The 18,603-nt window shown below is 39.7% G+C and overlaps 1 protein-coding gene across 1 annotated transcript in view; it reads left to right on the forward strand.

Moving 5' to 3' along the window:
- SLC1A1 (solute carrier family 1 member 1) overlaps positions 1-18,603 on the forward strand; it is a 62,658-nt gene that overhangs the window by 41,449 nt on the left and 2,606 nt on the right. Inside the window, exons 4-11 of the mRNA XM_080362441.1 lie at positions 1,314-1,428; positions 4,463-4,505; positions 5,953-6,060; positions 7,459-7,643; positions 9,648-9,755; positions 14,582-14,704; positions 15,238-15,432; positions 15,956-16,090. Of these exons, the coding sequence (XP_080218567.1) occupies positions 1,314-1,428; positions 4,463-4,505; positions 5,953-6,060; positions 7,459-7,643; positions 9,648-9,755; positions 14,582-14,704; positions 15,238-15,432; positions 15,956-16,090 (1,012 nt within the window). The remainder of the gene's footprint in view (positions 1-1,313; positions 1,429-4,462; positions 4,506-5,952; positions 6,061-7,458; positions 7,644-9,647; positions 9,756-14,581; positions 14,705-15,237; positions 15,433-15,955; positions 16,091-18,603) is intronic.

Here is an 18,603-nt window from a genome sequence, read left to right on the forward strand (position 1 = left end):
CTGCCAGGCTCCACTCCTGCCTCTCTGAAGTCTACATCTCCACTTGCAGGAAGTTCATTCCCTACAAACAACCTTGAAATCTTCCGTATTTGCTTAAACAAACATCTTCAGCTGACTTCTTAAATAAGAAGTAAAATTAAACCTTCTTCTGTCAGCTGGCATGTAGTTTGCAGCTTCTCTTTGTATTTTGTTGAGCCTGAGTGAATACTGTGCCAAGATACCACACACTGAAAAGAAAACTGGTACTTATTGGAAGAACAAAATGTATATCGCATGTGGCCTACTTGTAAAACAAAGCAGTATTTAGCAATAGAAGAAGAATCACGTACAGACATAGAAGGCCAGAATAATTTCTAGAGGTTGCAATACTGAGAGTAATATATCGCTGTGGTTATACTGTTTAGGCTGTCCCATCTGTATGGGAATTTTCTGTGAATATGTAGTGAGGAAACTTAAAAAAGGCTAACATGGATATGTATATAACATTGAAATTGTCCCTACACTGAGAGAAGGGTTAAACCAGACAATCTCCAGAGGTCCCTGCTGTTCTAAGTTATTCTATGATACTGTGATATTACTTGTTTCATTATGCTGGGTTATACAAATTCAGTTCTGCTTTTGTTCACAAATGTCATTTAAAAGCCTCGTTCCTGGCTGGTTGAAGGGTCATCCAAATGCCTCTTTCTCCCTACACTGAGATTTGGTAGCTTAATTTGCTTTAGGTTTGTTTGGATTTGGGGGAGGGAAAAAAAAACGTATATTTGGAAAGGCCTAGTATTTCATATAATAGTAAAAATGCCTAAAAGGAAGCCATTAATGAAGAATTTCTTGCCCATAATTTTTTATTACAGTCTGTTTCTCAAGCCCTTCTCTTATGTAACTTTATTCCTAATGAATTTCACCACAACATCCTGTTGTACTTTGAGGTCACAGGGCAGTGAACTTGTGTCGATATCTGAAAGCTAGTAACAGAAAGAGCTGCATAAGGCAACAAGTAAATGGCAATTCCAAATATCACCATGCAAAAGTATCAGAAATAATTTTCTTTCTTGGTAAGCAGTACTGATTTAGTACCATACGTGGGACAGCAAAGCTAGAGTGCCCAAGTCCAGTGGCAAGGCCACAAGTAGCTCATGTGTCCAGGGAACCGCACATTTAAGGACACGACCCTGAACAGCCCCAAATGAGCATCCAGGGGAAGCATTTGTTGAGTTTAGCTCACGAAGAATTTAGCTACACGGGGTGCACTGAGGCAGGACGCACCAGTGCCTCTGCTTGTACTGAGAGCTCTTCTTCTGGTTCTTCTTCTGCAGGGATTGTCTTAGTTGTGACCATTAAACCCGGAGTGACTCAAAGAGCCAATGACATTGATAGAGTGGGCAGCACCCCAGATGTCAGTACTGTTGATGCCTTGCTGGATCTGATCAGGTGAGGTTTTCTATTTTAGTTTCCATACACTTGTTGCAGAAATCCAAGCAAATATAAATACATTTGTGATGTATAATACAATAAAAATGCTTTCTAATGTTGTTTGGATAAGGAGAGAATAACTTGTATTCCAAGAGATTAAATGTCTTAGAGTGAATTCAAAGCAGTTTGTTAAAAAAAAATTCTCCTTATACTGTAGGCTTTGGTTAATAAAACAAAGACAACAAGAATTCCATCCTTTGCAGAAATTGGTTTGAAAGGATTACCTGTTATGAAGAAAATATCCAGGAAGGCTTGAATGGTTGGCAGGTTACTGTCTGGCAGCTTCTGTGTCATCCAGCATAAACAGCCACCTGAAATCGCAGTGTTACGTTTCCGATCCTCATGGGGAACAGACCCAGTATGCAAACGTTTCTTAGGTTTGCACAGTCAACAAGTTTGTCACATCACCAGCATCTAAGGCAACCTTACAATGAGTCTTTCCTCATCAGCATCCTAGAAAATGATGGATATTTTAAGTGGTTAGAAGAAGGAAACCTCTAGAAAAATCTTCAGAAGACCTCAGCAAACATGTTTAAAGAATTGGAAAAAGTTCATGAAAAATTATTGCACTTCCAGTAGTGGCTAAGCAGTTCCTTCAAAACAATTTCTGTTGATTATTCTTTTCCTCCAACTGCAGTTAGTCTCTGTTTTGTATCACTGTTCCTGCTCACTATTTTCTTTTTGTAGAATTTTTACTTAATCTGTCATGTCGGATGTGGAACAGGCTACCCGTTCTACTCTATGATCTTGAGGGTCTTTCCCAACCACAATGATTTTATGATCCTGTGTAAGAATCAACTCAGACGTATCTAAAATCGGCTTTCTCAGCATTTTTATTTCAGGAAATGTGACTGGCACTTGCGGATGCAACTCCAGATATACAGTTCTTTGACATCTCTAAAATATACACAGAGACACACATATATATGTATATATCTTGTAAAAAATCACTGACCTATTTAATGCCAGGTATCTGCTGTCATCTGGGGCATCTCTGCCCCAGCACAGATGGAGTTAGATCTCTTGGAGAATAACTCAATTTCTCTGACATTTGTGTGTGATGTAGTTAACAGTCCTCAACCCCTCAGCCCCGTATTCAATTCTTTACAGCTCTTCCCAGCCTCTGTCCTCTCCTGCATGTGCATAACTGCAGTGACAGCTCCTGGGATGGCTCATCTCATTCCTCATGGTCACTTGCCCAGCAATCAATGATAGGAGCTGTGCAGTCAGCCACATTATAAAATCTACCAGTAACTTCCATGTGAACATTTCCACACATATTCACAAGGCTGATGTAGTTCCATGCACAAAAAGTCTTCCTATTATAAAAAGAGGTATTGTCACAGATGGTGCACTTCACTCACAAAAGAGGAGCAACAGTATATTTGATTGATATTAAACAGCTAACAGAATTGAATTGTAAATGCGACAGTGGTTTAAAAATATTTGATGTCAAGGTAAACTTGATTATTTACATCACAGAGGACAGGCTAAGTCAGACACGTTGAGGAGACCCTCGTGTTGGTCAGACGGTTCAGAGAGGATCCCCTTGCTTTCTGAATTCCTACTCAGCGGAGTTAAGGTGTGGCTGGATCCAGTCCTAGTCCCAGACTTGGTCAACAGGTTGTATCCGGAGGATTATATGTACATAACCAAAAGATAAAATCTCAACAAAGCTTACAGAGTTTAACAAGTTATTAGCTACTTGCCAGGGATGTGTTGTGGCAAGGAATCTCTCCGGTGTCGAGGAGTAAAGGATCTGTGCAGCAGGTGTAACTGAGCAGTGTCCCTGCTGAGGGGAGCTCGGGTCGTGCAGCCTGCTGCCATGCAAGAGAGCTCAACAAGCTCTGGGCTGTCCCCTGTTTGTGGAGTAAGGCGATTGGTATTTGCACGCCAGCAAGATGTCTGGGTCACTGCACCCGACAGCCCTTGGCTGCTGTGTCTCCATCCCTCTCCCCAAAGTCCATCTTCAGCCAATGCAGCCGTCACAGCTGCCACTGCCCTTTAAGCTGGGGTTTGGGGTAGCACACTGCCACAGGTCTGAATTGTAGTTCAGAGTGTTCTGGGGTTTTACTACAGTTTATAGCTCACTTCTTATAGACAAATTTAAGACTGAAAATTAGGAGTTTAGCATCTGAAATCCTCTTTTAAAAGAATTACAGTTGCTTTTCCTACTTACTTATATTCATCAGATTTAAGATCCAAATCCAGACAGTCTTGAAAAGATTAAAGAAAATCCCAGGCTTGTACAAACTACTCTTGCCTCTGAAGAAATTTTGCTTTAAAAACTTGAAAAATATAGGCAGGAGTTTGTGAAAGATCTAGAAAGGAGATAAAGAGTTTAGCTTCAATATATAAACTGACTTTCTGCACTGGACTGGGTATTCAATAAATACTTAATTAATGCTTTTTTCTGTAATCATTTGAATCTGAAGTTGTCAGTTGGAAAGGTGGCACACAACTGGGTTGCACTACTTCTGACCTAATTTTCTAATTTCTCAGTGTGAGAAAATGGTTCTTGACCCTGGAATAACACATGGGAATCTTCCATCAGTCAAGATTAATTTCTAATATCAATACTAAAGCAGGGTGTGCCCAATATCTGATTCTTCCAGCACAAGGTTCATAAGAGGTATTTTTTTTCTGCCTATGTTTGACAAATCCCATAAAAATAGTATGTCCTGTGTTCCTCATGCAAATGATGGAATGATGCAGCAGGGAAACAAACAAACGAACCCCACCACCACAGTGGGTTTAGCGCCTTACCAACAGAAATGTCATGTACTGAAAAATAAGCCAGAAAATTCAACGGCAGGTAAACAGTCAAGTGATTGTTTTGAGTCCTGAATCTTTCATTTCTTTGGATTTTATACACTGCTTTTTGGAACACAACTTGATCTGACTTTACAAGCAGGAGATTTTATAATTTTGTTTATATCAACAACTTGTTCTTGGTATGCTGTAATGTTGAAATTGCTTTACTTTTTGATAGGAATATGTTCCCAGAAAACCTTGTCCAGGCCTGTTTTCAACAGGTAAGTTAGAACATTCCTCTTTGCTACTGTAGTTGTTATTGCTAACTACAAATTGTTGTTCTTTTATGTCCCCAAAAACTGTGTCAGATAAGAATTACTTCTGAGAGGTTCAGGAGTATCTCAATCTCCCATAAAAAGACTTTTGTTTTTATTTCCATAATGATAAACACAATGTTGCCACCTATTAAGCCCTTGATGATCCCATTTAAAAAGGGATCCTTTTTTAGTAACTGGGTGCAGAAACCAAGCAGTGTGTAAGACAGGGTTTTTCCTTTTGGGACAGAGTTAGAAGAGCCATGTCATCACGATCGTTTTCCTTGTTCTTAAAACCCCTCAATGTCTGATGAAATCTGTGTACCTTCGCCTCACCCTGATGGATCTGACATAATGTACATTGCCAGACCTGATAATCCATTTTGTGGAAAGCGCAGCGAATTGCTAGAATCTATTTGAGACATCTTTCAGAAAAAGTGTGATTTGCAAGATGGAGGGAACTGCTGTCTATGTAGCAGATTTACTTCAGATTGAGTCATCTTTATCTGTATATATATCAACTGATTTTTGTGATGCTCTCTGCTTCACTTCATCTTCCCCCAGGAGCTGCTAACCAGTTTATCTGAGGTCTGTATGTGAGGTAGTTAACCTTTCCCAGGAAATCATGTTAACTGTCCTGCTGTGCACACACTGAATATCTTTCCAGTTTATAAAGTTCTTTTTGTAGTTTTTCTCATGTTAGTTACTGTCACCTGGAACTAAGGGGACACACAGAGATTCCTTTAGGGATCCTTGATAGTATGACAACAGCACTAAGTCGTAGTTACAGATAAAACTTTATTTTCTGAACAGGATATTATGATAAGTATAGCACAGAATCAGAATAGCACAGGATTTCCATAAGCAGAATCAGTGTAGTACAATTTTATAATAGCACCACTTAGCTTATGGTCTCTAGTCACCTGGACCCTCTGCTGGTTGGTCGAATCTTAATACGTGGTTTGCTGTATCAACATAACAATCAGAATCTATACTCAAAAATCATATAAAAGAAGACAAGTGACTCCCTCAATCCTTGGAGGGAGCAGATGATGGTGGGAGCATCCCTGGCCATCGAGGGTTCCCACTCTCACTGTCCGGCAGCTGTTCTGGTCCCAGTTCTCCCGTAGGACTTGTGACTGCTGGTTTTACAGACAGTGCTCTGGGCAAAAAGTCCCCTTTCCATTGTCAGGAGCTGTATCTCATCCCCAAAAAGACTGCACCAGGTCCTCAGGGCACCCGAGGGCCTGAGGAATGGAATTCACAGCCTGTTATCTGCGAATCACTTGCTTGGTCTACAGCATCTGAAGTACAGAACTGTGATGGCTCCTATGAATTGGGAAATAATGTATTTGTCTGTTCTTCCTTTATATTTCTAAGTAAGTTCTTCTATTTTTTAAAATAACTTTTACAGTATAAAACTAAACGTGAAAAAGTTGAAGCTGCGACCAGCGTGGATAAAAATACCTCCACATTCGCTGAAGAACCTGTTACAACTGCTACGACATTTAAGGCTGCAGAGGTGTGACCTTTATTGTTGCATTCCTTCATAATATATGAAGTGAGGAGAAAGAACATGGAATAGATTTGGTTTAGTTGAGGTGGTTAGTGATTGAGGAAAGGAAGGAAATCATACATAGATTTTAGCAAGGGCACAGAACTTCAGTAAATGCTAGAGGTGATTATGAGGATCTTCAGGTAGGTTTAAGAACTCCAGAGGACTCCACTGGTTATAAAGCAGTCTGAAGATAATAGATGATGTGAGAAAATAATCTATTAATATACTTCTTTAAATGTATATACTAATGAATTGTTAATTTGCAGAGAAATTAAAGCAAACAGTCTAAAGCAAAAGGCTAGATTTATGTTGGCACTAGGTGTTTGAGCAGCAATGAGGTAACTGTAAGCACTGCAGAAAGAAAGGAATGGAAAATTACAATAATAATTTTTTTAATGGAAAGCAAAACAGTGGAAGGCAGTTATTAATTAATAGCTCATAACTATGAAAAAAACCATAAAGGAACAAAAGTGAAGATGAGTTTTAACAAGCATCTGATTAGAGGTTTGGAAGGGATATTGGTATTGGTGGTTTTTAAAGCTTGGAATTACTCTGGAGAAGGAGAAAGGAATTCAATAGCATATGAACACAGAACTATGAACTGTACCAAATCAATATGCATTTTCTTTGCTGCTTGCAATTTTCATTTCATAGTAATGAGAGCATGGAAACGGGAGCTATATGAAAAGACATGAATTAAATTCTGAAGCAGGATGTAGTGAAGAATTGCGCCCTTTCCCTCATATGTTCATACTGCACACAGAGAAATGTGTGAATACCTACATATTTTGTAGGATTTTTATGTTATGTGTATCCCATTCCACTATAAATTATGCAATTTCACTGATTTCAGCTGAATGGTAGATTTTAAACTTTGAGCAAAATTGGACACCATTGACTCAGTTCTTATGCAACAGATTTGTTATCTGAAATCCAGACACAAACTCTTGAGTTGCTCAGAAATAACCACAAGGATGCTACATCAGCTGTGTTTTGTTCTCCACTGTAGGGAGTTAGTATTGAACATATTGAAGGCATGACTGTGGATACCTAGACCTTGCCATACTATGTGTCAGGAGTCTGTAGAAAAGGCAACATAAATTAAGGGGTGCTTCATTCCCTGATAGGGTTTTGTAAGATCCTTTCATAGCTTTAAAATACGAAGCATTCGAAAACAATTTAGTTTTACCTTAATTCCAGAAGTTGACCACTTTGCTCAGGCAGAAAAGGAATAACGTGACTGGGGAATAGCTCCATGTCTGTTCAAGGAAATATCTAAATATGTTTTCATTTTATAACTCTTTTAAAGTAAATCCAGTGTTTTCAGTTAGTAACTTTTTTTGTCTTGAATCTTATCTATAGAACAAAACCCAAGAATACAAAGTTGTGGGCTCGTATTCCAACGGCATCAATGTGCTGGGGTTGATCGTCTTTTGTCTTGTTTTTGGAATGGTTATTGGGAAAATGGGAGAGAAAGGACAAGTGCTGGTGGATTTTTTCAATGCACTGAATGAAGCTACAATGAGAATAGTTCACATAATAATGTGGTAAGTCCAAGGACATGCTGGCATTTTCTAGCACCTTCTTTAAGTGGGTTTTGTCATTGGAGTGGTAGGAGGAGACTCACACCTCATGTTTGCTTTTGTGTAGTACTTTACAGCAAACAACTTTAGAACAAAGGCTGGTAAAAAGTTTTCTTTCTACAGAATTTGATCCTTTTGAGGAAACTGTAGGCAGGGGTTCCACTTACTGTGTACTAAAGAAGTAGTTCTATTGGTACACAAGAAACCAGAGTTTTTCAGACATTCTTGGTGGAGGTTTATATCAAACCAGTACAACTGCCCTGGTGATTTGGAAACTGTGGAAGCACTGCCACACACATGCCCTTCCGTCTTGAACACTATTCCCTGGTAGCCAATATGTTCACAGCATAGCTGTCCTTGGAGTGAAGTTCTTTTAGAAATATAAATTAATATACAAGCCACAGCACAGAGCAAATCCAAAATGCTATGCAAAATACAACTTAGCATCATTTACCTTCTGCTAATAAGTTTGTGAGACAACATTCTTACAATTTTCTTACTAATATCCTCAGGCAGGTAATGCAATTTAAAATTGTAGCAACTCATCTGATATTGTTTGATTGGACTTCACAGTTATTCACAGAGCTTTTGGCCATGCAGATCACAATTACAGAATCAGGACTATAAGCACACACAATCCGTTCCAGAATTTGATCCTACGTGTGAAATGCCTTGTGCCATTTACTACAATACTCTGCTCATATCCATGTTCCACACAAACAGCTTATCAGATCTGGTCCTTCCACGGGCTATTCTTTCATCCCAGCACACTTGCTTGTAAAACAGCCAACGTCTCCAGGGTTTAGTTGACACTTCTTGCTGCCTTTAAATAAAGGTCAATCAGTTTCTGCAACTTGTCTTGTGCTGGGCAGCTGGTTCAGTCCCCCACTGAGTTACAGCCACATGAAATAGTCTGCCTCACTCTGGAGCAAATTACCACTAACGAGACCCAAGAGTTAGCATATGCCACAAATACAGGATTTTATGCATAATCTGACTGTCTGTAGAAACACAGGCTCCTTGTTTTTCTCCTGATGTGAGAGCTGTTGTCTTGAAGTTTGATGTTGTTAGTGTGAGGAACTAGTTCTGCTTTCACCAAGTTCAGGCCTCAGAAGGAACTAGGAGACCCTGCTTTGCACAGAGACAAGGTACTATCTTATTTGTGAGATTGCACACAGACATCTAATAAATTTAAAATTCATATTTTAAAGTGGACTACATTTTATATATTCACAAATATATAACTTAGTTTATACTACTCAAAGCTCTGAAGTGGCACGTTGTCTCCATGACAGCCTGCCTTCTGGTACCAAAAGGACCAGTGGAGCTGGTGCTAACATAATTCCTTGAATTTTCTGTAGGCACTAGGCCCTGCAGCTATTCATTTCTGTAAAGCATGGCCTTGCCTAAGTTTACTGGGGGAGGAGGGCCCCTTCATCAAGCAACACACTGATGACTGTACTACCCCAACATACTAAAGTGATGCTTATTCTGTGCAGGTGACCCACACATAGCGCCCAGCGCTGCAGGGCAGCTGCTGTAAGCACAGGAGACCTTTCCCATCTGTGTGAAATTGCAGAATGCACAGATATTGGTCTCAGCCCTGCAGACTTCTGCCTCCAAGTAAGCTTATGGTTATGCACAAACATTTGCTGCAATAGGGAAGGCCCTCTCTCCTTCACTACTTCTGTATATTCTGTGACACCAGGTCACAGAGCACTTGTTAGACTATACATAGTGGTACATTTACTCTGATTTCCTAATTTTTCATTATCTCCATTGTAGTCTTGCTGCAGGTGAATAAAGTCAATTGTATAATAGAACATTAAAAAATATTCAGTTGTGTAACACAATATTAAAAAGATTTTTCATGTATTGTAAGAAGTTATACTGTACAAGAAATTATTCCATGGTGAGAATGCAGTATTTCTGAGAAGGCATTTTTAATTGCTTTGTTTTTCTTTCTAGGTATATGCCAATTGGTATTGTGTTTTTAATTGCTGGGAAAATAATAGAAGTGGAGGACTGGGAAATATTTCGTAAACTGGGTCTTTATATGGCTACAGTAATAAGTGGGTATGTAATTTCTTAAATATGAAATTAAATATATGCAGGATGTAGAACTCAGTTGATAACAACTCATTTATCCACAACACCCAGCCTTTTCTAGGTCAGAGACAAAAATTCTTGTCAGTTGAAATTCTGTGAGAATGTGTGAGGACGTTTTGAATGCACAGTTTGCTGAACATACGTTTTGTTTTAAAAAGTTCCTGCCTTGCATTCTAAAAAAACTAAAGCAAAAGCTGTTCTTGTATTCATTGTTTCATCCTGTCGACTTTGTGCTGCAGCAGATATCATTACATTTTTGAGACTGGTAGTGCTTCTGTTAGATACTAGAAGCTGGAAAACGGTGAGGTTGTGAATTATGGGGGTTGGCAGCCTGCTGAAAATACATGAATATCTGGATTAAGTTGGGAACGTCCCTGAGACGTGTGTGTCCAGGTGTACCCAGGTGTGTCCAGCTCCATTGCCAAAGAGGAAACTGATCCCTTCCCACTTCTGTGCAGAGCAGGCGTTGAGAGAAGCCCTGGGGGTTGCACTGTTTGTTAATTACTCCTTCAATCCAAAGGTACCCGGTGAAGCTGTAAGAGCAGCAGTTGCTATCTGAATAACATAGCTAAGCATCAAAACATTTTTTCTACTCTTTGTCTAGACCCTTGGCTGTGTAGAACATTCTAGAGTAGAGGAGGTTACACCTGCACAGTACAAAACCTTGCAGTTATGGAGTCTTAGAAGGGGCAACCTAGCTGCTTCAAGTGATACAGGTTATAATGCTAGACCATCATGTATCTCTGAAGACTGTCCAACAAAGAACCCTTTTGATAGATAAATGGATATTACAGTCCCGATAAGTTAAATGCATTTAAATTTCTATTTCCAATTCAGTGAAGCATAACTTCTAGGCTATCTTGGTTCATTGCCTTAGCATCCACTTGTATAATTCATTCAGTATACTAAGGATTTATTAATGTTTTGTCTAGAGGCTAGATCCAAAGTTGTTCAAGAGCTTCTTTCCCCTTGCTTTCTACATATGCATGCAATACTTCAAACATCATTCACACGCTTTCTGACAGCCAAGCAGAGAGAAAGGTAATATACCACTCTTAAATGCAAATTTCTCTATAAATAGTCAAGAAGTGTCTCCTTTTTTTGCATTAATCTTTGCTAGATAATCATATTTATTTCAAAGTTGGTGTTTTGTTTTATGCATAAGCCAGCATGTTTGGACTAGCTGTTCAAAAATCATTTGAGATATAATGACTTTCTAAGTAAATATTGCAGCTCCAGAAATAGCACTGAATCATGACTTTTCCCAAATGTTACAGTGATGAGTGCAAGTTATGTTTGTCTATGCATAATGCATTTTTATGAGTTCTATTTAAACTGGGAAAAGAAATCAAATTTATAAAGGATGCAAAAGTTGATGTTTACCAAGAGACTATAAAGCAAGAGACTAATATTTTCTATGTAACTTATAAATGAGACCGTGACCACGAGTTAGGTAGGAATCATTTACGGAATGACACTGCATCACTTCTGCAGGTTTTCTTGTGTTATTAGCTCAGAGGAGGAATATGTTGGATAGATTATTACTGCCCTTTGACTTCCGTTTTAGATCAGATAGCAAGTTTTACAGTTTTAGAACTGATAGCACTTTTTATGACTGTCTACCTATTAGTAGTTACTATTTGTACTACAACAGGGCATGTCTTCCTTAAGATGTGTGTGAAGACACAGTGTCTTCTCCAGACTACTTCAATTGCAAAGTAAACTACCACCACGTATAGTCTTCTGTTTAGCTGGTAATCATGGGCTTGACAGGCACAACAATTTTAAGTAGGTTCCCATGTGCTGTCAAAAAGATTGTAAATAGTAAGGCTTCCCACTTTTACGTCCTTGGAGAGAAAGAGTCTCTGTTCCGCTGAACTGGAACACAGGAGGTTCCACTTAAATTTGAGAAGACACTTCTTCACAGTGAGGGTGACGGACACTGGAACAGGCTGCCCAGGGGGGTTGTGGAATCTCCTTCTCTGGAGACATTCAAACCCGCCTGGACATGTTCCTGTGTAACCTCATCTGGGTGTTCCTGCTCCAGCAGGGGGATTGGACTGGATGGTCTTTCAAGGTAGGGAATTCCAATCCCTGACATTCTGTGACTCTGTGAACTCCTTTGCACATGCTGTGATTTTCCCGGATGGGGTCAGGGTGGGTCTCTGCAGCGTTTCTCTTGCGGGATGGCCTGCAGTGGGCGATGCTTGAGGTGCTGTGGAGAGGGGACAACAGCAGCACGTTGGCTGCAAAGCTGACCTCAGGGTGGGCATATTGTCATCAGATCACAAGAGCAAAACTGACATTGTACACGAAAGGCTATAGGCTGCAGGGAAAAGGTGCTTGTTGTTCTTTTTCTTTGTGTTTCTTAAGCACTGCTCTTCCCACCATCTTTTTTGTTTTCATCATTATTTACCTGACCTTGTCTGTTTGCAATATGTACTGTTCATCAGCATCTTTTGTAGTGGTTTATCATCCTCCCTTTAAGCCCCATCCTGAGAGTTACAGGTTACCTTAAACATATTTCTTGTATTCCCTATCAAGAAAAATGTGCAAGAGCGTGAGGGCTGGTGTGTCTTACCCTCCTCTTTCTTTCCTTTAACTTCCCTCTCCAGCTGATCTTCTATCTCACCTTCCCAGCTTTATTATTCATGACCTTCCACATCCTCAGCCCTTGCAGCTCTCACCCACCATTGTCTGCAGCACATCTTAGTCATGAGGGGACAGACTTCCCCCAGTGTCTCTGCTCCATTGGCCACTAAATATCTTCAGCCTCTCGCTTTTAATGGTTGCAGTGTCAGGATGAGGACATGTTAGCAGTCACAGAGGAGGAAAATCAAAGTAAGAGGCATAATCAAGGGCCAGAGGACTCACAGCCTGAGGTGGGGGAAGAACAGAGAAAAAGCTGCAGCAAGCAGACTGTGTCTTTCTTGTGCCTTTGTCTCTTCTGAAAGCAGCAAGGCAGCTGCATCTCTGGACGCTATAAGGAGTGCCAGTGTGGGATTCTAAGGGACAAGAATCTTCCTGTGTTATAATTGGACACTATTAGAAATTTTGTTTTCAGTTCCTGCTGATGATTTTTATTTTAAAATTTTCTGCTACTTGCTGTGAGTTGCATTTCCTTCTTGAAAATAAATATTGCTTCTAATTTGTTTCATGAAAATCAGTAGTAGCCAAGCAGATATGCACAGGTACTTTGTTTTATATAATGCCATGTCCGTGCTGCCACTAAAAAAGTGCAGATGGAATTCTTTAAAAATAGCCATTTGGAAGTCAGTATGCCTCTAACGTAGATCTCCTTGAAATGTTTGCTCTCATTGGCATTTTGTTAAGATGCTCAATGACACCCATACCACTTGATATGTTTTCCTATATGTTCTGCAGAATTCAATTTGTTCTCAGGCAACATTGTGTAAATTGTTAGGTTTCTTTCTAGAGGTCTTTACAAAATGTTATCAATACTTTCTGTATTTACATTTGACTAAATAAATCATTCTTCACATTGAGAGTGAAAACTTTAATGTCTGTTGCTTTTAAAAAGATAGTTTTTCCAAGGAAACAAATAGTTAGGTTCTGTGGGTGATTTTTGGTGCTGTTGTGGATTTCTGTATTGTGGCTACTGCTCTCTTAATTGCCTGGCAGAACAAATGGTGCCATGGTTTATCACTATATTTATCAGCTGCTCTGAAATCATAAAGCACTATTACAACATAGTATCATTCTGAAGAACATCTTGTGAGGACAAGATAAAAATCCCAAGGTCATACATGACAGCAATTCTGGGCTTTATGTTTGCAGGCTGTGGCAATTTCTTGTGACAAGACGCTAACGTTGCTACAATTGTTTACGACCTTGGACCATAGGAAATATTTCACAGACCCTTCACATATATTTCATTTCAGATATACTCACAGCAGGCTGTTTACTGCTAATCTTAATGCCCACAAAGCTCTGAATTCGTATGCATTCAGGATTAATGCACAATGTTCAAAATTAACACACAAGTTGAAGGATGAATTTGTCCCTGTGACTTACCCAAATATCCAGGCAAATACAGCTGATCAGCTGAAGTCAGGAGGACAATTTGATGTTCTGCATGTCAACATGCTTAATTGTAAAAAGTAATAGTTTCAAAATACAGTATTTCAGCATCTTGCAACATTAAATATGGTGAGACTATGTATATCTCATTTGAACAGTCTGAAATGCCTCTTTACATTTTAATTGTACTTCTAAGCTTACATAGTTTTCCACAAAGTAAGCGTGGACTTTTTATTGGATCATGTTTGAATTTCTGCAGAACGATGTGAATTACATCTGTCCCTGACTGGGAACCATATTTACCTTTAATTCCAAAACATGTTCTATAATAAAGGCAGATAAACTTGCTTTGGTTTTCTGATTTGTCTCTAGTCTGCAGTGTCAGCAGTTGGCAGTACAGTGCAGTGTTGTAGCATTATTTTAAATCACTCTGTATAATTTTAAATATTATTTATTACTTGAGTTTTCTCATTTTCCATCAGTTTAAAATTATTTCCAACATATTAAGTAATTCTTGTTCTAGTTTGGAAGGAGACAACAATCTCTCTCCTTTCCAAAAGAAAGTGTAGAACAGTCTGCATTTTTTTTAAGATGGTACACTCTCTGTATTTTGAACATAGGTGTCACTGAAGTCACCTTTAGTGTTTCAGAAGTGTGCTTGAGGACAGAACTAGATACCTATTATGATCGTCCTATTAGAACATAGCAATGAGATGGATCCATTTGTTTAACTAGTTCGTTTTATTTTGCAGACTTGCAATCCATTCCATTATAATTCTGCCACTGATCTACTTAACAATAGTAAGGAAGAATCCTTTTCGGTTTGCCATGGGGATGGCTCAGGCACTTCTGACAGCCCTCATGATCTCTTCCAGGTAGACAAAAGAAACATTCATTTTCTGTAATGTTCTTAGTAGTAATTGCATTGTTTGTGCTCTGATTTTATTGCTACTTTGTTAAATACACTGATTTCACCTGGACAATTCTCAGTCCCCTGGAGATTGAAATATTACATTCACCATTATTTCTGTGGTACCCAAAGGGTCACTATGGATGGTGCTGGCCTCGCACCAAACACGAGTCTGCCTCTCCTGGGAGGACACAGTTCTTCGCCATGCAGTTCATTAGCCACAGACTTGCTGGAGCTCAAGCTCTTGCACTGTTTCTGTGACTACACACATCATGATAATTTTACCATGTATTTTTTAGGATAACTAAGACTTTGTTATGTCTTCCCACAATTAGAAGAGATAACAAAAGTTACTTTGCTTTTTCATGGTGCAGCCTTCCTGCCTGCCTTAGATCTCAGTTTGAGTCTTAGAGCAGATCAGGCTCTGAGGAGAAGGAAGGGTAAGGGCAATGTTAGGCTGTTGCCTGTGCTTACTTTGTGTGTTTATCTGTGTTCCAGTTCAGCAACTCTGCCTGTCACCTTCCGTTGTGCAGAGGAAAAGAACTTGATCGACAAACGAATTACAAGATTCGTTCTCCCAGTTGGAGCTACCATCAACATGGACGGCACAGCTCTTTACGAAGCAGTAGCAGCTGTATTTATTGCACAGCTGAATGACTTACAACTGGATATTGGGAAAATAGTTACTATTAGGTAAGACTAAAGACATCGTATACATTTTGTTGAAGGTATTTTTTTTCAATGAATGATACATTAACTTTGGATACCTCACAGCAAAGTTGGAACTGTCATTCACAGCACGGCAAGTAACAGAGACTTCTCATTTTGTGGTCCAAGGCCTTGCTGGTGTGACCTGATGAGGAGATGAGATGGGCCAGCACATGCAGCTGATACACAGCATTGTTCTAGAATTTGCCTTTATTCTCCCACTGCAAATATTTGCAAACCAAACTCGGCCGCTACCTCTGATCTGTCCAGTTTGCTTCTTAAGAAGTCATGCGTTGTCTGTTATTCCGTAGAGTAACCATAATAGTATCTATACATGACTTGTCCCATAAACTTGTTAGCAGACTTTGAGTAGACACTATTCAAGAGGAAAACTGGAGTGTTTGGGCTTCTTTCTTGCAGTGAAATAAGACTATTCATGTCAGAAAGCAGAGTTTCTGTGAGAAACATTTATTCTGAAGGCCTTTTCTGGGTTTTGTTTGGGATTTAGTGTCACAGCTACAGCAGCCAGCATTGGGGCTGCAGGTGTCCCCCAAGCCGGACTTGTCACCATGGTGATTGTTCTCACTGCCGTCGGCCTGCCCGCCGAAGATGTCACTCTGATCATTGCAGTTGACTGGCTTCTGTAAGTTTAAAGCACTTGATATTTAATTATTTTTCCTTTTTCTTAATGTTTACCTAAGTTGTGTGGGAACGTGTGAGTCAGAGAAAGAAAGCAACAAAATAATTTAGGATTTTTGCAGGAATTGGACAAAGATTCTTCTCATGGCCAGGCTTGTTCAATAGAGTTGCATGCAGTAGTGGCTTTATTCTGAGAGAAGTCCTACTGCATGGGATGGCATTGAATAACCTCACATCCAGAGGTTCTATCAACTTTCAAACAGTGGCCACTGCATTAATAAATCATTATCATAATACTTGGGAAAGATAAATTTGAGAGCAGCGAGGCGTGCCTTGAGTGTCAGCTGCCACCATGTTATGCTAAATTCATACACCATTCGTAAAAATCAAATGCAGCCACAAGTAGAACATCTCAGCTGATTTCCACAAAGCACATAAAATCCATACACTGGTGAAGAGGGAGTGGAGCACAACATGAGCTAAGCAAAGCTGGTCCTGGATGCCACATGCACACCCTGACAGGCTGTATGTGTGTCCGTGGTGCCAGCATTACTGCACTAGGGCTGCTCTTCACTGGGAGCTTTTAGAGACCCTACCCCTGATCAACAAGCACACACAGGCAAACTCAGAAAGTATTCCTTGTGCCTAATCCCAACCTCACCTCAGAGGGCATCAAAACTCCCCAGTCCCATTAAGCATCTCTTCCTGGAGAGAAGCATTTTCACCAGCAATTTTTTTTGTTCAGCTTACACCGAATTGTTCCTCTGCTACTTTTGCAAAAGCCCCAAGAATCACAGAGTGTATTCAGGAGTTCATCAGCATTCAGTTTTGACCCGTGATTCACTGGGAAAGAGTAAAAGGATTCACAAGTGAAAGAATATCACTTCAGTTTGTAATACAGTTTTTTGCTTACTAAACTGTTTAAGCTTTAGCGCTCAGGTCAAGCTCTTGTTCATCTGCAGTAACTCAACATGGATGACAGTTTATTGGTATCAGTGCAGAGATCTTAGTGATTTCTTAGTCTCTGCGTGTCCTCTTCTTAGGCTCATATTCACACTCAAGGTAAATGCATTCCTGTTCCTACCCCGCCCTTTCCAATCATCGTCTTGAAGGGTTTCTGGCCGTAACTCATGCATTTCACAGGTATAAATCATTTATTTGATTATATAAGTCAGTTTTGCAAGCTGTAGAGAGAAATGCCAGTCTCCAGAAAAACAGGGCTGTTTAGCGGATCCAAGAATCAGCTTAATTTCTGTATAAGCATAATTGCTTCAAACGAAACAGCTCCAGCCATGAGTACATTCTCATCATCAACTGTCTGCAAAAGGATACAATAGGTTTGTGTGCTCCGCAATCTTTTCATTTTCTCAAGCTCTCTTCTTCTCCCGGTGGGCATTTAGTTTTGTTAAGGATGGTGAAGATCAGTACGAACCGCTGGCTCAGAGCAGGTATCTCAAAAAGAGTGTAAGGACAGAACAAACGTATATTGGTTCTTTTCCCAGTATTCTCCTGGCCTCCTGCAAACTGCAGCTCACAGAGTTACTGAGCTAGAGGTGGCTTTTGTTTTAACTGTTCTCAATAGATATCTTCATGGTTTCCATGAATGCCTCATTGCTTTGGAGGCCCACATGAACTTCTAGATTTTCACAAGTCTTGTGGAGGGGAATTCCACAGCTTGATAGTATGTTACACAGGGACGTATTTAATTTTGTTTCTTTTAATCTACATCCCACTTCTTAGGCACAATACAAATACATGGCAGCGACCTGTTCCACCATGAAACAGACAAAGAATTAAAGCTGTTTCTGATTCTAATTGACGCATTTTTCAGATTAAAGTGTCTTGCTGAGCAAAGCATATTAAAAATTAATTTAATGTACCAGGGATCATTGCCAGTGCGTTTTGTACCTCAGCAGATGGAATGCACATCGTGATGCCATGTAGATTATTAACACTTCCACATTTTGTATTTATTGCCTAAAATGTATTCTTTTGCAACCTGCTAGTAGTGGCTCATTAACAATCCTCTAGTTAACTTTATTATGTAAATTTGAGGAGTACTTCCATGTTTTTAATGAAGAAGAGAAAAATTTTGATAAGTATTATCAAGTATGAGTTTCCAATGCTGTTGATTTCCTCACTTGTCACGCTGGTCCTAGCAGAATTTTACTTTACCTCTCTCTCTTCCTTTCCCTACCATATATTTCCTTTCCAAATGGAGAACACATATGCACTGTTTATCACCGGAGTTCACCAGTTGTAACAGAAGAATGTGTATATGAGACACACGGATTCGCTTCACTGTTGTTTTTGTGAATATATCCACCTCAACCCCTCTGCGCAGACAGAGCAATTTGTTCTGCCACAAAGCCCTTGTAGTGCTGTGTAGCTGAAAAGAAACACAGGGAATCATGGCCTTCCACTGTCCCTACCTTACTTGCGTGCCAATTTACACACTTCGCTATATTGCGTGGTTTTGTTGCTCCTCTGCCAAGTAGTGGCAGATTTTTAAGGCCT

Source organism: Nesoenas mayeri, assembly GCF_963082525.1.
Source record: "Nesoenas mayeri genome assembly, chromosome: Z".
Classification (NCBI taxonomy): domain Eukaryota; kingdom Metazoa; phylum Chordata; class Aves; order Columbiformes; family Columbidae; genus Nesoenas; species Nesoenas mayeri.